This window comes from Tupaia chinensis, unplaced genomic scaffold (assembly GCF_000334495.1).
Source record: "Tupaia chinensis unplaced genomic scaffold, TupChi_1.0 Scaffold000063_1, whole genome shotgun sequence".
Taxonomy (NCBI): Eukaryota; Metazoa; Chordata; class Mammalia; order Scandentia; family Tupaiidae; genus Tupaia; species Tupaia belangeri.
This window is the reverse complement of record NW_006159521.1, coordinates 1441061-1460994: the sequence shown is the minus strand read 5'-3', so window position 1 is coordinate 1460994 and position 19934 is coordinate 1441061. Positions and strand designations below refer to the sequence as shown.

Sequence of the window (19934 nt, the reverse complement as noted above, 5' to 3'; positions counted from 1 at the left end):
CTCGGGGGCCCTGGATGATCGCCCAGCCGAACGGCCTAGCTGCCCGCCCCCGGGTGGGAAGACTGAGGGGTGTGGTGCTTCGCAGCCTAGGTCCCTAATACCGGGAGCCACTGAGGCCATCCTTCGGCCCTGCCGTGCGGTGACCCCACCGATCCACAAGCTATTTTGCTGGTCGCGTCTTGCCCAGGCCTACTGTGATAGGTTAGGATGAGGAATGGGGTGCAGATCTTCCTTTCCCCGCCGGACTGCTTTTAGGATGAATAACGTTATCTGGAGTCGCTTGGGATAGTGACCCGCCCACAAGTCCTTTTGTTAGCTCAGCACTTACAAATGATTACCAGAGGTCCTTTCCGGATCGTACTTTAAGAAAGTTAGGTTGACTCCGACTTCCAGGGAAACCAGGCTAGAAGCCGGCTTAGAGAAGGCCCTGCCAGATAAATCACCAAATAAAGCAGAAAGCTTTGTCCCTTTAAAGGCGTGCCGTAAAGTGCCCACGTACTTCATTGGGAACATGCATGTAAATGTGAGATGATGTTTCCCATAGCAAATATCCGCGTTTCGAATAAACCAGGTACGGGGGTGGGGGAAACGAGCCTTTATTTGTGGAATGTGGAAATCAATCATCAGTTATGGACCCAGTGGAAATGTCTTGGGCTCTTTTATGAGATTACTGACTCATACCACTTAGTACAGTTTGTTCCAGGTTTTAGACTTCTTCAGGGCTGTGTCTGGGTTAGTCTATCTTGGATAGTACTGCTCTTCACAGAAGCTACTCAGTGTGAACTGAATAAATAACATCGCTTTAACTTTATGTAGAATGTATCTGAAAAAGTGGCGGCTTGCCTCATCTATATTAGAAAAAGATTGTTTTTTATAAATATCTTCTGTGGCAATCTTTAGATTTCCCCCTGTACTAAGAATTGAGTCCATAATCCTAGTTCAGAAAGTGCTTTTTTTTTGAGAAGTTTTTTGTTTGTTTTTTGCTATAGGGCGGGATGGCGTGCCAGACAGAGACAGAAAGTGAGAAATCACCCCCCCACACGGGGGGGGGGCGGGGGGGGGTCCCACACAGCAATCCCTTCTCCTCCATTCTACTCTCGGAATCTTGGGCATAAACACACACGCGCAGGGAATGAGTTTAAGCCACCGGGTCTGGATTCAAACCGTCAACTACATGGGAGTCCAGCAACATAGCCATTATGCCAACTGCTGGTCCCCAGAGAAAGTGCTTTCTGATGCTAACATGTGTAATTACTGTCTAACTAAATGTTTTATTCTGAGAAACAGTGACCCTTGCTGCTAATTTAAATCAGTCTTTTTGTATCACACTTAAATCTTCAGGGGGCCAGCAGGTGGCGTAATGGTCATGGTGCTGGACTCCCACCTGGTTGACCATGGTTCAGATCCTGGAGCCAGTGACTTGAAACACACCAGTCACGTGTGCGTGTGTGCCCAGAATCCCAAGAGGAGAACGGAGAAGGGATTGCAGTGTGGCCACCACCCCAGGGGAGGGGTGATTTCTCATTGTCCGTCTCTCTGTTTCTCTGTCTTTCTGGTGAGAAGCACGTACAAACTATAGCAAAAAAAAAACCTCTCACTAAATAAATAATAAATCTGTAGTCTATTTCTTTAGTAATTTTCCTGTAAGTCAGTAGCTACTATTGGTAACTACTGGAAGAATATTCAGACTGAGTATCTGAAAATAGAAACCCTGGCACAGAAAATGAATGGTTACATAGACAAATACTTTGGGATTTATTCTCCAAAGGGGAACCTGGAAGGGTTGGGAGTTATTTTCTAGAGTTCTCTTAAGCAGTTCAGGAGACTGTGATTTGATTGATCTCACCAGGTTATTTTACAGAGGCATCAATACTTCATTCTGTTGTAAGGCAAGTCCTTTGGCTAATTTCTAGCTGAAAGGAGGAAGGGAAGGGGAGTCAGAATGACCTTGTGACACATGAAGCATAATTATTTTTACTTAGACCCAGGAATATTAGGTTGCTAAGGAAAGTAAAATGCCATCTCTAAGCCATTTTTCAAGTTGCTTGCCTTGATGTTAGCCTGAGAAACCAAGACCCCAAGAGTCCTTACTAAACTATGACTTTCTTCTTAAGCAGCTATTAAATACAAATTATATTGCAGTACATTTTTTGGTTGTGAGCCCAATAAGATAGGGGTTTGTGGCACTTCTGTAATTTAAGGAACAGCATTGAAGTATGAAGTAAGAGTGTGGGCTTTGAACTCTGATTTAAATCTAGGTTCTCCTACTTGCTAGGGTTACCTTCCACGAGGTACTTACACTGTAGTTTCCTCACTTATTAGGCCATCAGGTGGTATAGAAGTTAAGCCAGCTGGATCCTACATGGCTGATTGTGTGGTTCAAGTCCTGGACCTATCCGCTTAAATATCACACTGGTTGCATGTGCATGGTTGCCCAAAATCCCAAGAAGGAGGGTGGAGGAGAAGGAATTACGGGATGGCTATCCACTTGGGAGAGTGATTTCTCATTTTCTCATTTCCTCTTGCTCTTGTTTGTGTGCTTTCTCTCTCTCCAGCAAGCTCATGCACCCTATAGCAAACTTTGTAAAAAAAAAAAAAAAAATGTGAATAGTAATAGTATTTACCTCCACCATTATTGTTAGGATTAAATGAGAGCATCTGTAAAGTACTTAAAACAATTCCATCCACATAATTATCATTTTAAGAATACTTACTGTTTTGATAGTTTGAAGTCTTAAACTATATTTGTTGATGATCATTTTGTAAACAAGAATTACACTAAGAATCAAAAAACCCACAAAATCTAATTATGGATAAGAATAGTTTATCCCTTGAAATGGGTAATACAGACTTTAAAAACCAAAACTAGTGATAAGATTGATTCCATTAGTTAAACTCCAACAGAGGAGACCTTTATGTTGTGTTTTGTTCCATGTTGGAGGAGAAGAGAAAAGAATTAGTGAATTGGGGGACCAGCAGTTAGCGTAATGGCTATGTTGCTGGACTCCCACGTAGTCGACCACGGTTTGAGTCCCGGACCCGGTGGCTTAAAACTCACGCTGGGCGCGTGTGCGTGCGTGCCCAAGATCCCAAGAGGAGAATGGAGGAGAAGGGACTGTGGCGTGACCATCCCCCCGGGGGGTGATTTTTCGCTTTCTGTCTCTCTGTCTCTGTCTGTCTGGCAAGCGCACGCGCCCTATAGCAAAAACCTCTCAAAAAAAAAGAAAAAAAAGAATTAGTGAATTGGGAAGCTGAGGCATGTAAAATTTATAACTAATTTATGATATGCGTGCAATTTCCTGGACAGGGATATAACAGCTGCTGCTGTTAATCATCACATCTGCTCTCTTTTACAGTCCGAAAGGCTTTGTTAATAAAGTAATAAAAATGTGATTTGATTTATAATCAAAAGAGCAGCCCATGATATGCATCTCAGAATCTATGAAGCAGTCACTTGAATGTGAGAGATTGAAGTTAAAACAAATTTGGAATCATTGATTTAAGTCTGAAGTTCTTCCTTAGGGAAGGTCTGGTTCTTAAGAATATCTAATCTTTTTACCTCTTTGTGGACCTGTAAATGGAAAGGTCCAGTTGGGTGCCCAGAGGTGGTACAGTGGTTGAGGTGCTGGTCTCCCACCCAGCGGACCACAGTCTGAGTCCCAGACTTCATGGCTTGAAACTCAGGTTGGGTTCTTGTGCATGCCCCAAATCCCAAGAGAATGGAGGAGGAGAAGGGATTGGGGCCTATCCATCCCCGCCCTGGGGCGAGGTGGGGTGCGGGGTGATTTCTTGTTTTCTGTTTCTGTTTCTCCAGTGAGCAAACAAACCCTATAGTAAAAATCTCTTTAAAATAAAAAAAGAGGTCTGAATTGAACTTAGATACAGTTAAAACTTTCTTAGTTCTGCAATAGGATTAAACTTTTCCTTAAAATTAGAGACTGGATTGGAGCCATTTTTTGGCTCTCTGGATTCTTAAAATTATTACCGTGTTCAAAAGACTGTAATTGGTATATATAGCTTTATACCTTATTTGACCTCACTGGTCATATTTGTGAACTTCTAAACCTGAATGATTAGAATTGGAGCATGTTCTTTTACTTGCCTTCCCGGGAGTCCCTATAGCCTCATCCCTCTTTAGCAGTATGCTAGAAACTCTAAATATAGGAAAAAAGACTGTGGAGCCTTCACGCTGCAGAAGAAGGAGGAAAGTATAGGTAAATGATATCCTCAGTTCAGATTTTAGCCAAATTTGGCAACTTCCTTTTTTTTTAAAGTATATGCCTTTTTTTTTTTTTTTTTTAAGAGGTTTCTGTCGGGGGGCACATGTGCTGGAGGGGTGGGGTGGGAGCGAGAGGGAAAGTGAGAAATCACCCCCCGGGGGGATGGCCACACCACATTCTCTTCTGTATCGTGCCCAGAGTGATTTTCAAGCCACTGGGTCCAGGACTTGAACCGCGGTCAGCCACATGGTACAGCGACATAACTGCTACACCATCTGCTCAAAGTGTATTTATTTATTCTGAGAGAGAGAGAGACAGACAGCACCCCCACTTGGTACTGACACTACAGCCCACTCCAGCCTCAGGTAATCCACCTTAATCTTTTTTTTTTTTTTCTCTCTTTTTAGGTTTTTGCCACAGGGCCTATACACACACCTAAGAGAGACAGAAACACCAAGAGGGAAAGTGAGAAATCACCCCTTAAAGCAGATGGCCATGCTGTAATCCCCTTTCCTCCATTCTCCTCTTGGGATCCTGGGCACGCATACACACATGCCCTGGCATGACCCTCAAGCCACCAGGTCCAGGGCTTGAACTATGACTGGCCATGTGGGAGCCCAGTGCCGCAACCCCCATGCCACCTGCTGGCCCCCATCTTAATCATTTTTAATGCACAATTCAGTACTGTTAAGTATAGGGTCATCAGAAAAGTCATGATATATTTTTCTTATTCTTTTTTTAAATATATTTTTATTTCATTTCATTCATCATCATTATTTTATTTTATTTTATTGAAGTTAACCAGAGAGAGAGAAGGAAAGTAAGAAAGCAAGCCTCCAGGTCTGGGACTCAAACCTCAGTAAGCCATATGGGAGTCCAGCTACCTTAACCACCACACCACCTGCCGGCCTCATGATGTATTTTTCTGTGGAAAAATGCATCATGGTTTTTCCAGTGACCCATTATATCACTTTGTTTCAAAATAAATCTCCAGAACTTTTTCATCTTGCAGATCTGAAACTCTGTACCCAACAGTAACTCACCCTCTTCCCCTTTGCCTAGCCCCTGGTAGTCATTCTAACTTGCTGATTGTATGAATTTGCCTATGTTAAATAGTAATATAAATACTATTCGCCCTTTTGTAAAGGCCTATTTCACTTAGCATGTTGTTAATCCATGTTGTAGCATGTGACAGGAGCTTGCTCCTTCCTTCCTTCCTTCCTTCCTTCCTTCCTTCCTTCCTTCCTGTCTGTCTCTTTATTTATCGTTGTTCTGCAAAGAGGTGTGTGTGCTTGCTGGAAAAAGAGAGAGAGAGGGAAAGTGGGCAATCACCCCCTGGGGATATGGCCCTACCGCATCCCTTCTCCTCCATCCTCCTCTCGGTATTTTGGGCATACACACACATGCCCTGTGTGATTTTCAAGCCACTAGGTCCAGGAATAGAACCACAGTTACCTATGTGGGAATCCAGCACCTTAACCACCACTTCATGCTAGCCCTGAGTACCTTCTTTTCTAAGGCTGAATAATATTCCATTGTATGTATATACCACATTTGGTTTATTTGTGTCTTCCAGGGGACACCTGGGTTGCTGCTTTCACTTCTTGGCTGTTGCCCGTGCTGTGCGAATACCACTTCAAGACACTGCTTTCAATTATTTTGGGATATGTACCCAGAAGTGGAATTGCTGGGCATTTCTAGTTGATTTTTATTTATTTATTTTTTGGAGAGGTTTTTGCTATAGGGCATGTACACTCGCCAGAAAGACAGAGAGAGACAGAAAGCGAGAAATCACCCCCCCAGGGTGAGGGGCCACGCCTCAGTCCCTTCTCCATTCTCCTCTCGGGATCCTGCGCATGCACTCACACGCGCCTGTCATGAGTTTAAGCCACCAGGTCTGAGACTCGAACTGCGGTCGACTACATGGGAGTCCAGCAACATAGCCAGCCAACTGCTGGTCTTCTCTATTTAAAAATTTTTTAAAAACCTCCATACTTTTTTCTATAGTGATTGCAACATTTTACAGTCTCCCTCAGCTCTTTTTTTTGGAGAGATTTTTGCTATAGGGCGCATGCGCTCGCCAGACAGACAGAGAGAGACAGAGAGACGGAAAGCGAGAAATCACCCCCCAGGGGGGATTCCTCAGCTCTTGTTAAAAACCATTATTTCCAGGCCAGCCAGGTGGTATGGCAGTAAGGGCAGCTGGATCCAGCATGGCCAACTGGGCAGTGGGAGTCTCGCCATGGTGACTTGGAAAACATACCAGGCGTGTGTGCATGTGTGTCCAAAATCCTGAGAAGGGAGTACAGGAGAGGGATTGCAGCATAGTCATCCCCTGTGGAGGATGCTTTCTTTCCCTCTGTTTCTATGTCTCTGTCTGTTGATCTTTGGTTCTCTGGGGAAAAAAAATCATTATTTCCTTTTGGGTACTTATAGGATAACTTCTCTGGATCAGGACAGAATTTTGTGGTATTAAGAATTCAACTAGCTAATATTCTAATTCTCCGGTGTATACAGCATGCATAGTGGTTATTCTCACTGGTGTAACTTGTCCTCTAAGTTTGACACTAGCCCTCCTCTTGCCTTAAGCAGACTTTTGAAAGTGAATCTACGTAACAGTACCTTTTTTTTCTTTTTTTTGCGGGGGTGGGGGAGGGAGGGGAGAGGTTTTCGCCATAGGGCACGTACACTGGCCAGAAAGACAGAGACAGACAAAGAGACAGAAAGTGAGAAATCATCCCCCAGGGGGGATGGCCACGCCACAATCCCTTCTCCTCCATTCTCCTCTCGGGATCTTGGGCACGCACGCACACGCGCCCGGCATGAGTTTTAAGCCACCGGGTCCGGGACGCAAACCGCAGTCGACTACGTGGGAGTCCAGCGACATAGCCGTTACACTAACTGCTGGTTCCCAAAATTTCACAATCTTATAAACATGTTCTTGAAAAAAGTCCATGATTTGTATTATATCTAAAGATTCATTTTATGTTCAGCTTAAATAGTAAACAAGTTTTACTCCTAACAAGTTTAGACTTCCCTGAAATACATGAACATTATCTCTTGGTCAGTGAATGGTACTGGAGTTAACCTAGCTTTCAGAGCTATGGGGGAAACTAATGAAAGTGGCGAGAAAGCACTCTGGAGAAAGGGAGCAAGATTTTTAAAGAGGACTAAAGGGAACCCAACTTGAGAATGTGTACCCAAAACGAGAGTCTGGGGCTCTGAGAGACACAAGAGTCTAGTCAGACTTTGGGTTTCTGTAGGCAGTTGCCACCGCTCTACTTTCCGGCGGGAAGGCAGCTCTGATGACTTGGCGGATTGCAGTTTGTTATGTTGTGGGGGAAGAGGAGAAAGAACACTGATTCCTCCCCCTTGACCCTCAGAGCTGCTCAGCACCCTTCCGCAACTTGGCGTAAATAAGTCATGAGGAGTTGGGAGTTGCTAGAGCAAGTAGCCATATGTAGCTCATCTCCAGGAAAAGCCTGTTGCTCAACTCTTTCTGGCTTTTCTTTTGCTTAGTCAAATGGACAGCTGGGGCTTCATTCTGCTTTCAGAGCAGATTTGAACTGTGTTCGCTTTTTCCATTTAGAAGCTAATCCACCCATTAGTGCTCTGATTTCGCTGCAGTTTTCTGGGCCCTTCTAAATTCTGTTAGAGACTCAAAAGGCTTAGTAGGGAAATTGCACCATAGAATTATGTAGAATATATTTTAACTAATTATGTAGTTAAATTTTGGTAGACGATCGTATGCCCTTCTGGGTTTATATTTCTGTTTGTTTTGTTTTTTTTTTTTAAGAGATTTTTGCATTCGGGCACATGCACTTACCAGAGAGAGAGAGACAGACAGACAGACAGACAAAGTGAGAGGCAAAGTGAGAAATCACCCCCCCAGAGGGGATGGTCACACCGCTGTCCCTTCTCTTCCGTTCTCCTCCTGGGATCTTAGGTATGCACGCACATGCACCTAGAGTGATTTTGAAGCCACTGGGTCCAGGATTTGAACCACAGTCAATCATGTGGGAGTCCAGTGACATAACCACTATGCCATCAGCTGGTCCCTCAGGTTAATATATCTAATGGCCATGCTTATGGTTTTCTTTTTTTCTTTCAGAATTATTTATTTATTTAATTCTATTTGTTATTATTATTATTTTTAATTTGACCAGAGAGAGACAGAAAGGGAAAGCGAGAAAGCAAGCCAGTAGGCCTGGGACTTGAACCGTGGTCAGCCATGTGGGAATCCAGCTTCCCTAACCACTGTGCCACCTGCTGACCTGCTCCTGGTTTTTCTTAACTAGCTCAATGGTCAGCTCAGGCTCATTTTCTTCACTCTTCCAGCTTCCAGTTTCCATTTTCGTTAGTTCCTCTACTTCAGATGTCCTTTGTAGCTTTTTTTTTGTGCTGTGGACCCATTCTCAGAATAATGTTGATTTTGTTTGTTTTTCGGTTTTTGCCATAGGTTGGGTGCGCTTGCAACAGAAAGAAGGAAAGTGAGAAATCACCCCATGGGGATAATGACCATGCCACAATCCCTTCTCTATTCTTCTAGAATTTGGGGCATGCATGCATACATACTCAGTGTGACTCTTAAGTTGCCGGGTCTGGGACTTGAACTGTGGTCAGCCTTGTAGCAGTCCAGCATCCCAACCACCATGCCACCTGTTAGCTCCTGAATAATGTTTATAAATGGATGGAATACATAAGATAAAATGCATAAGATTACAGAGGAAACAATATATCAAAATACAATTAACACTGTAATATTAGTAATAAGTGGACTTTTTTTGTTTGTTTTGTGTTTTTAGGGTTTTTGCCGTAGGGTGAGTATACTTGTCAGAGAGATACATAGAGAGAGAGAGAGACAGTGAGAGGGTAAGTGAGAAATCACCCCCAGAGGAGTGGGATGGCCATGCCACAATCCCTTCTATTCTCTTCCTGGGATTTTTGGGTACACATGCACATGTGTCCAGCGTGGTTTTCAAGCCACTGGGTCCAGGAGTTGAAATATGATTGGCCATGTGGGAGTCCCGCACCCCAATCCCTGTGCCATCTGCTGGCCCAGTAACAAGTATTTTTTAATGCTTTAAATAATATCTAGAAATTGAAATGATGACTACCATAATTTTAAAATAGAAGTGAGCATAAATGGTACTTGAGATCTGTAACAATTATGGTATCATGTAAAAATATCTAACATAAGGATCAGCAGGTGTGGTGGTTAAGGCGCTGGACTCCCACATGGCTAACTGGAATTCAAGTCCTGGACCTGGCAACTTCCCTTCTCACTTTTCCGTTCTCTCTGTTTCTCTGGTGAGTGCACATGCCCTATAGTGAACTGAAAAGTATTAATAAGTAAAATTAAATCTTTTTTTAATCTGATAAATGTTAGTTACAGTATCATGTGTACTACTGTCAATATGGTTCATTGTTGATCTTTGTTTAAATAAAATGCTGAATTTCAGTTAGAAGGTAGTGAAAATGAAATTGTGATTTTATTCCCATCCAAGTCTACAAACCACTCCCTGAATTCTGCAGCTCATGGACTCCAAAGTAACTACTACTTTAAATCCTTAAGTTATGAGAGGGGGTAATATTGTGAAATAATTTGGGCTAATCAGTTATTCACCCTGTTTTTAGAGTAAGGTGCCCCGGGCTGGCAGGCAGCGTGGTGGTTAAGGGCACCGGACTCCCACATGGCCGACTACAGTTTGAGTCCTGAACCTGGAGGCTTGCTTCCTCACTTTCCCTCTCTCTCTCTGTCTCGCTCTCTCACTACTCTGGTCAAATTTAAATAAATAAACAAAGTTAAATAATTCCTTTTTTAAAAAAATAAAAAGGTGCACCCAATTCCCAAACCCAGCAGGTACCAAATGACCATTTTCCCAAGCACAGATGTAATTTTGAGAGATGATGGTAGGAGAGCAGTCACCGCCTGTGGTGAAAAGAATAATAACCCTGCCCCCTTCCCAGAAATGTCTGTGTCTTAGTCTGTAAACCAGTGACTATGTTAGATTATGTGACAAAAGACAATTAAGGTTGAAAATAGAATTTAAGGCTGACCTGGTGGCCTAGCGGTTAAGTGAGCCAGGTCCCACAGGTTGACTGCAGTTTGAATCCTGGCCTCATCAGCTTGAGAAATATGCCAGGCCCGTGTGTGTGTGTGTGTGTGTGTGAGAGAGAGAGAGAGAGAGAGATCACACGCACGTATGTGTGCCCAAAATCCCAACAGGATGGAGAAATGGAGGAGAAAGGATTGTGGTATGAGCATATAATCTCTCTCTCTCTCCCCCCAGCAAGCACATGTGCCCTATAACAAAAAATAAATAAATAAAATTTTTAAAAAATGATTGCTTACCATAAAATAAGGAAATTATCCTGGACTCTCTGGGTAGAAACAATGTCATCACAAGGATCTCTTAAAATGTAGGAGAGAAGGCCACCCTGTGGTGTAGCGGTTAAGCCCTGTGCAAAGGAAGTCGGATTCCAAATAGCTAGCCAGGGTTCAAATCCCAGCCACATGGTGGGTGGGTGTGGCATGCCCAGAAATAGCGAATTAAAGAAAAAGAATTGGGGAAGACCAGGCCTTTTGGGAGGTACAGAAAAAGCAAGGAAACCTTCTCTGGAACCTCCAGAACAGAAGGCAACCCTATTGACACCTTGTTTTTGTTTATTTGTTAAATTTGCTAGAGGGTACATGTGCTCCTGGAGAGAGACAGAAAGGGAGAGAGAAAGGGAGAAAGCAACCCCATGGAAGATGATTGTGCCACAATCCCTTCTCCTCCATTTCTCCTTTTGAGATTTTGAACATGTGTGCTCATGTGCCTGGCATGTTTCTCAAGCTGCTGAATCCAGGATTTGAACCTGCAGTTGGCCGTGTGGGATCTAGCCACCTTTACTGCCGTCCCACTGGCTGGCCCAACACCTTGATTTTTACCCAGTGAGATCTGTGTTGGACTTTTACAGGACTGTAAGATAATACATTTGCCTTATTTAAACTGTTACATTTGTGATAATTTGTTGGCAGCAATAGAAAACTAATGTATTACCCATTTCAGTCATTGTTCCTTTCAAGTAAAGCTGGCAAAATGAATGGTATTTTATGCCACTTTCTTTGGGGGGTAATTTTTTTTCTTTTTTTTTTTTTTAAGAGTTTTGTTTGTTTGTTGTTGTTGTTTTGCTATCGGGTGCATGTGCCCACCAGAGAGACAGAGAGACTGAGAGACAGAAAGTGATTGATCACCGTCCAGGGGGGATGACTACACCGTAATCCCCTCTCTATTCTCATCCCAGGATCTTGGACACGCATGAACACACACCCAGTGTGAGTTTTAAGACTTGGTCCAGGACTCGTACTGTGGCTAACCATGTAGGAATCGAGCAGTGTAACCATTATGCCATCTGCTGGCCCTTGGGTTAATTTTTTTAAAAACTGCCTGGCGGGAACCAGCAGTTAGCGTAATGGCTATGTCACTGGACTCCCATGTAGTGGACCGCGGTTTGCGTCCCGGACCCGGTGGCTTAAAACTCACGCCAGGCGCGTGTGCGTGCGTGCCCAAGATCCCAAGAGGAGAATGGAGGAGAAGGGATTGCGGCGTGACCATCTCCCCTGGGGGGTGATTTCTCGCTTTCTGTCTCTATGTCTGTCTCTGTCTCTGTCTGGCGAGCGCACGCGCCCTATAGCGAAAACCTCTCCCTCCCCCCAAAAAAAAAAAACAAACCTGCCTGACTATCCTGTTATCACTGGATATACTCCTGCCGGTGACCTACTGCTAACTGCCCTGGCCTTGTTCCATTAGTGTGATCACACAGCTCCTAGCGCTATTTAACTGTACTGACGTATACTAATATCCTCTCACGTGAGTGTTGTATTGTGGTCCTCCAGAAGCAGTGTTACCTTAGCTTTAGTTTGCACTCGACCTCTAAATGCAGTTGAGAGTTTTAACAGTTCTCTGCCCTTCTGAGGTCCCTAATATAATGCACAGATTCCCCATGGAGCAAAGCGCAGTTGAGCAGCAGGAGGAAGAACCCCGACTGAGGGGAAGTTACCCGGAATCACAGTAGCGCTTTTCAGTACTATGTCATCTCTGAGGGGCAGCAAACCCATATCTGTCCTTCCCTGCGCTAAGAGCATTGCGTGAGTGCGTGGTGTTTGAGGCTGGTAATGTTGAGAAAAACCTGTTTGCTTTGAACAAAAGTGCTCTCTTGCTGGTGGCTCTGTGAATTATTGGTCGGGGTATACTCTTACAAACAGAAGCTCTTGAACTTTTAAACAGGCTTATCAGTGGAGCCACCTGCTTGCATTAACAGCCAACAGGGAGTAAGCAAGTGTTAGATATCCTTGCTAGGATTCACCCATTACTAAAAAAGAATCCTTCCTTTATATGAAAAGGGGACAAAGGGAAGTAGGCAGGGCAATTCTTTGGCCTTTTTTTTTTTTTTTACAACATAATAACCGTACCATTTTCACCACAGAGAAGTTTCATTTGTTGCTTAGAAATTTAGCCCTTCTCAAACAGATGATAGTTGAATGCCTTACTAACTACTAAGAGGCTTTTAAAATATGGATTGGAAAGCAAGGCTTATTTGAGTATTGATTTTGCCGCTCAGTATAATCAATGTGTCTCTTCCTTCCCACAAAATAAATTTTTCCTAAGCTTTTAAATCTGATTTTAAGTAAAACTTGAGAATATATATCTCAAAGGCCACTTTTGTGCCCAGTACTCTTCACTCTAAAGAAATAAGCTTAGTTTGTCCAGTGCCGATCCAAATTAACTAAACATAGATTCAGTAAGAACAATAATAAATGAGAAGAGAAAGAAAGTTGAGGAGTGGTACTGTACAAGGTGCCAGAAAAAGGGTTAACACGTACTGTAAGAAAATTGTATTCCTAGAACGGAGTAATGCTACTTTAGCAAAGAAAACAGGCAGAGGGCACCAGATAAGACACGGGCTTAAGTGTCCAGGAAGCATATGGAAGTAGATTTTTACCGGTCAAGCTAGCAATTTTCTTTTTAAGGTTTTTGCCATAGGGGGACATACACTTGCCAGAGAGAGAGACAGTAAGAGGGAAAGTGAGAAATCAGTCTCCAGGGGTGATGGCTACCTACAGTCCCTTCTCCATTTTCTTCTCAGGATTTTGGGCACTTATGCACATGGGCCCACCGTGATTTTCAAGCCACCAGGTCCGGGACTCAAACTGTATTTATGATATATTTTTAATTTACTATAGAGCACGTGCACTGACCAGAGAGAGACAGAGAGAAAGAAGGAAAGTGAGAAAGCAAGCTGTCAGGTCCAGGACACGAACCGTGGTTGGCCATGTAGGAGTCCAGTGCCATAACCACCATGCCACCTGCTGCTGGGCCCCAGGAAAGATTTTTAAGAAGAAATGCTTAATGTTGCTGCAGATATAATAGTCTTACACACTGCCGGGGCAGTGGGGGAAAGGTGTGAATTCTTGGTCTTTTGGAAGGCAGCTTAGCAGAGCCTTTGGAAATTTCATGTTCAATAATTCGTAACGTAATTCCAAACGTAAGTAGACATGGACTAATTAATATGAGATGGGTATCACAGTATTGTTTGGCGAAGCTTGGAAACTACTTAGATGTCCATCCCTAGGGAACTCATTACGTCGTGGTATACACATACGATGAGAGTAGTGTGGATGTTTAAACTGTATTTACTCCATGAATGAGAGCGAGGGAGAGAGATGGCACCTGGACATGGTCTCCATGCTGTCATCCACCTCCAGCCTAGCCAGCTCTGGGTCAGGGACAAGCGTGTGCCACGTGTACCCAGCAAGGTCTTCAGACTTGAACTGTGAACGCTTCCACGTGGGATTGCCTCATAGAGCATAGCATTTTACCAGTGTGCCACTATCTGGCCCTAAAAGTGGAATTTTTACAGTTTTCAATGCCATGAGAAAATGTTCAGATGTTAAAGGGGAGAAAAAGGACACAGAGTTTTACAAATGTAGATATCAGTTTTGTGAAAGTGCTGCAAAGGAAAAATTAGGGTAGGAAGTGTAGCAATCACTATCTTAAGTTCTCTTTGAACTCAGCTATGTGTGATTTGGGGGATAGAACCCAGAGGATACCTTAGAGCAGTTTTTTCAGTTCTCACGGGTAGTCGTTAGCTAACTTACTGACTTTATTTAATCCCAGTTCTGGTCACACAGCCTATGGTTTGACCTTGAAGGGGTCGAGTAGAGTAAGAGACGAGTGGTGGTGCCTCTCGTCACTACAGTAGCCCGTTCATCATGGTCTGTCTTTTCTGATCATAGATGGAAAGACAGACTGCTCTTCTTCTCTCTCATTTTTTTATATTTAGTTATCTTTCTATTTATTCATTCTATCTATTTGTTGAGATTTTCAAGCCACCACCAGGTCAGGGACTTGAGCCACAGTTGGCCATGTGGGAATTCAGCGCCTTAACTACCATGCTACCTGCTGGCTCTAAGACTGCTCTTCTCACAGCGCTCCAGAAGATATGTAGGCACTACCTTCCAAGTTTAGACGCTGGGTCCGAAATGGGAGCCTGGCATTCCTCATCCTTCAATCTCAGGACTGGGTTCTTTAGGCAGTTTTGCCTTCCCTGCCTTTACTGTCTTTCCCACGAGCTAGGGTAGATTGCATTTGTGTGCTTATATCCTTACTGTATACTGGGTTTTAATCTTTCCTTGACGTCTGTCTGAAGATGACTGATATCAGTGGGAGGTGAGTGAAGGAAACGACCGGGCTTCCTTCAAGACGGCTGTAGTGGGTACTGTGCGAGAGCACAGCAAGAAGTGGCTGTGTGGGAAGGGGTCGGTGATGCACCAGGCAAGAGAGGAATGCTCGCTCTGTTTTTACCAGCTGTCTTCTGTCTCTCTGCAGTGATGTTTTGTTTTTTGAGACTGTGGAAGTGTGGGGTCAGACAGTGGTGCCATGGGAACGCATTGCGCTCCTGGAGGCACTCCCCTGTGGGAGAGTTCAGGGTTCAAGTGTGGAGACTTCCCTGAGTACCTGGGCACATGCTTGCCCACATCCAGGCTGGCTGAAGGTTGGGGCTGGGTTGTTGCATCAAAACCGTGTTGGCGGGACCAGCAGTTAGCATAATGGCTATGTCGCTGGACTCCCATGTAGTCGACCGCAGTTCGAGTCCTGGACCCGGCGGCTTAAACTCAAGCTGGGCACGTGTGCATGCGTGCCCAAAATCCCAAGAGGAAAATGGAGGAGAAGGGATTGCGGTGTAGCCATCCCCCCCCCCCCCAGGGGGGGGGGGTGGTTGTTTGCTTGCCTCTCGCTTTCTGTCTCTCTGTCTCTGTCTTTCTGGCGCGCACACACTCCCTACAGCAAAAAAACTCTCCAAAAAAAACGGGACCAGCGGTTAGCGTAATGGCTATGTTGCTGGACTCCCATGTAGTCGACCATGGTTTATGTCCCGGACCCGGTGGCTTAAACTCACGCCGGGCACGTGTGCATGCGTGCCCAAGATCCCGAGAGGAGAATGGAGGAGAAGGGATTGCAGTGTGGTCATTCCCCTCTGGGGGGTGATTTCTTGCTTTCTGTCTCTCTGTTTCTGTCTGTCTGGCGAGTGTACGCGCCCTATCGCAAAAACCTCTCCAAGAAAAAGAAAGAAAAAAAAAAACCTGTTGGGGGTGCTGACCGTCTGACTCTCATGGGAGAAGTAAAGGGATAAACCTTTCTTAAGAAGATCATATAAAAGTCAGCTGGAGGACAGGACCTGTGTCTCTAACAGAAGTGGCATGATGTTTAAGCAGACGGAACTAAGTGCTCACTGTTGATAGCACAGAAAAGTTCCGGTAGAATCTTTGCGAACATAAATCTAAGTACTGTTAACAACTTCTTTTCTGAAAGGGGGCTCCGATAATGGTAAGAAGCTGTTTGCATGGCAAAATCGGAGTACCCAGAAAGATCTGTCATTTCACTTTGTTCTGTCTCCAAGGAACAAATTTCCTCAGATTTGTTAAGGAAATGTTTCATAAAAGGTTCTTTAAGCCAGGTCTTTTAACTGATTTGGCCTTTAGGGTCTGACTTCAAAACCCTGCAATACCACACCATGGCTTTTGAGCAGATTCCCAGCTTTTTGCTCATGTCCTGCACAATCAGGCTTTGTTCACTCTGGAACTGGTCGGGGGACCCACCCCACCCCGTTTGCGGCTGATCACTGAGCTTTAATAAGGCCCTGGACAGGCTTCTCACCATGTGCCCACAAGGCTAAACATGACTAGTTTTTACTCCCCTCAGCCTGACCTGGAGTTCAGTTGCAAATAGTGTCTGTGTGAATTAGGGATTAACGATAAGTTATATTAGGTCAGTAGGTTGCGCGGTGGTTAAGGTACTTGATTCCCACTTGGCTGACTATGGTTCGAGTCCCAAACTTGGCGGCTTGCTTTCTCACTTTTCTTTCTTTCTCTCTCTGTCTCTGTCCCTCTCTGGTCAAATTAAAAATAAATAAATAAATGAAGTTAAATAAGATTTTTTAAAAAGACAAGTTTTATTTACAAGCAGTATTACATGTGAGTATGAGCCCTTCGCTCTCACTGAAAAGGGGAGCAGTAGGAGAGCAATCAGTAACATCCACACCGCTGGCCTTCACTTTACAGCTTATCTGTCAGCCAGGCTCAGAGCTTGAATTCTGGACTCCAGTGTGGTGTCCTTGCCACTATGGCATGCGCCATTAGCACTGGAAAGGATAAAGGTCATCGTCAGAGAAGGAGAAATGCGTTTGGGCAGGAGCTTTTGAAAATTATCTGTGTGTACACACATACCCATGTTGCTATCATGTGCTTTGGGGTAGGGCATTTACCAAGGTTATGGTGTAAGAAATTAACCCTAAAATTTATGAACTTGAGCTCTGCGATCACTCAGCTACACTTACATCATTTGTAATGGTTTGGTGCTTACTGAAGTGGCTGACTGGTGATCCTGTCTTCCCTAAACTTCTGTGGAAGCTATTGAAGAATGTATTAAAAGTCCCTTTTTAGAGGTTGGCAGGGGGTGTGATGGTTAAGGTGCTGGACTCCCATATAGCTGACCATGGTTTGAGTCTTAGACCTGGCAGCTTGCTTTCTCATTTTCCCTTTCTCTCTCTTTATCTCTCTCTGGTCAATTAAAAAACAATAATAATAAAAAAATTAAATAATTCTTCTTAAAAAAAAGTCCCTTTGTAGGCAGGCTTATTTCTGTTTTTTGTTTTTTTTTTTTTAATTTGTTTGTTTGTTTGAGAGGTTTTCGCTGTAGAGCATGTGCGCTTGCCAGAAAGAAAGAGAGACAGAAAGCGAGAAATCACCCCAGAGGGGTGGCCAAAGAGGATGGCCACACAGCAATCCCTTCTCCTCCATGCTCCTCTTGGGATCTTGGCGCACACGCGCCCGGTGTGAGTTTAAGCCATTGGATCCGGGACTTGAACCGCAGTCGACTACATGGTAGTCCAGTGACATAGCCATTACACCAACTGCTGGTCCCAATTTGTTTTTAATGATAATATTCTATGCAGAGTATCTCTTTGTTTTCAGACTAAGCCCCAATCTCCAAAGAGAACAACTCCCCTTTTTCCCATCAACAATGGCTCCAAAGAAAATGGGATCCATGATGAACAAGACCAAGAGCCACAGGATCTCTTTGCAGGCAAGTATGGACCCCAGAATTATTCTTGTCTTTTAAGAATTATTTATTTTATTATTATTATTATTATTATTATTACTATTGACCAGAAGAGATAAGGAGAGAGAAAGGGAAAGTGAGAAAATAAGCCATCAGGTCTGGGACTTAAACTACGGTCAGCCATGTGGGAGCCCAGCACCTTAACCACCATACCACCCACTAGCCCCAGACCCCAGACTTCTAAATGGCCTTACTGGCTTACTGTGTCAGTCTTCCTATCTAGGCCTCCCAAGTGGCAGGGACCACAGGGGTGTGTCTCTACACCTGGCTCTTTCATGCAGAGTCTTACTATGTTGTCCATACCAGCTGGGAGCACTATTTAGGGCTACATATTTTAGCTCCATTGCTCCAACTTTAAAGCATATTCTTTTTATTTGCCTAAAAAATTTTAATATCTGAAAAATGGTACATAATGCTATTTTATAAAGGTCCTCTCTTGGGAACATTTAGGAAACGAATTGTTATACCCAACTGAATTTTCTCCAGATAGACAAAGGCAGCTCTTAAACACTACTTTTTAAAAATTATTATTTTTAAAAAAATTTTATTTAACTTTATTTGTTGTTATTATTATTATTTTCCAGTTTGATTAGATAGAGAGAGGAAAAGTGAGAAAGCAAGCTACCAGGTCCAGGACTTTAACCGTATGTGGGAGTCCAACACCTTTAACCATCATGCTACTTGCTGGCCTGCAAAATTGTTTCGCTTAGAAGGATTTTCCAACATTATATATGTCTTTTTTTCCCCTTGATCATGTATTAAATATAAACAAACTTCAAAAAATTTGTGGAGAGGTGGTTCTATGGCCCAGTGGTAAAAGGAGCTGGATCCCACATGACCAACCACAGCTTGAGTCTCTGCCCTAGTGGCTTGAAAAACACTCCAGGTGTGTGTGTGTGTGTGTGTGCGTGCGTGCGCACACGCACGCGCACAAAAAAATCTCAACAGGATGGAGAGATGAAAAAGAAGGGATTGTGGCATGACCATGCCCATTGGGGCAGGTGTGCTGTCTTTCTGCCTTTCTCTGGTGAGCACACATGCACTCTGGCAAATGTAAAAAGAGAAATAAAAAAAAAAGACTTAGTGGAAAAATTAAAGTACAAGTTTATTTTGGTACAATTTTTTTTTTAAATCCATACCTAGAGTTTGAATAATACATGTTTTTCCATAATTTTTTTTTTAATTTGACCAGAGAGGGACAGAGAAAGAGAAAGAGAGAGAGAGAGAGAGAAAGAGAGAGAAAGCAAGCTGCCAAGTCCAGGACTCAAACTACAGTCAGCCATATGGGAGTCCAGCGCCCTTAACCACCACACCACTTGCCAGCTCCATTTTTCCACAAACTTTTTGAAGACCTCTTATATAAACTAATTTGAACAATTTTTAAACTTTACTAAAATAACAGTGCTGTTCTCAGGTATGATAGGCTGACTGTACTTGTATTTTTTGGGTCCATTTTTTCTAGCTTATTTTCTGACTCTTGTATATGTATTATATATAGATAAATTTTTTAATAGCCAGAGGGCATTTACACTTACTAGAGAGAGAACAGGCAATCCTCCATGGGGTGTGGTTATGCCATATTCTTCCCATCAGAGCTAGAGAGATTTTTGCTATGAGGGTGGGTGTACTCATCAGAGAGAGAAAAAGAGAAATCACTCCTCAGGAGCCTGGCCATGCTGCAGTCCCTTCTCTTACATTCTCCTCTGGATTTTGGGCATGCACACACATGTGCTCAGCACATGTTTCAAGTTACCAGATCCAGGACTCAAACCCCAGAGAGCCATGTGGGAGTCCAGTACCTTAACCACTATGGCACCTGCTGACCCCACCTTCCATCAGAATTATGTTTTCAAGCCATTGAGGCTGGATTCAAACTGCAGTTGGCCACCTGGGATCCAGCTTTCCATGCACAGCACTGAACTGCTGCACCACTGAGTCAGAAGGTCCCTGACTCTTTTCTTTTTTGATCAGAGAGAGAATTTTTTTATATAGAGCATATGCACTCACCAGAGAATCAGAAATAGAAAGCAAGAAATCATCCTCCAGG

The 19934-nt window shown here is 43.7% G+C and overlaps 1 protein-coding gene across 5 annotated transcripts in view; it reads left to right on the top strand.

Moving 5' to 3' along the window:
- SNX1 (sorting nexin 1) overlaps positions 1–19934 on the top strand; it is a 44250-nt gene that overhangs the window by 2530 nt on the left and 21786 nt on the right. For all 5 annotated transcript variants that reach the window (XM_006141749.3, XM_006141748.3, XM_006141746.3 and 2 more), the window contains one exon: positions 17740–17851. In XM_006141749.3, the coding sequence (XP_006141811.1) occupies positions 17740–17851 (112 nt within the window). The remainder of the gene's footprint in view (positions 1–17739; positions 17852–19934) is intronic.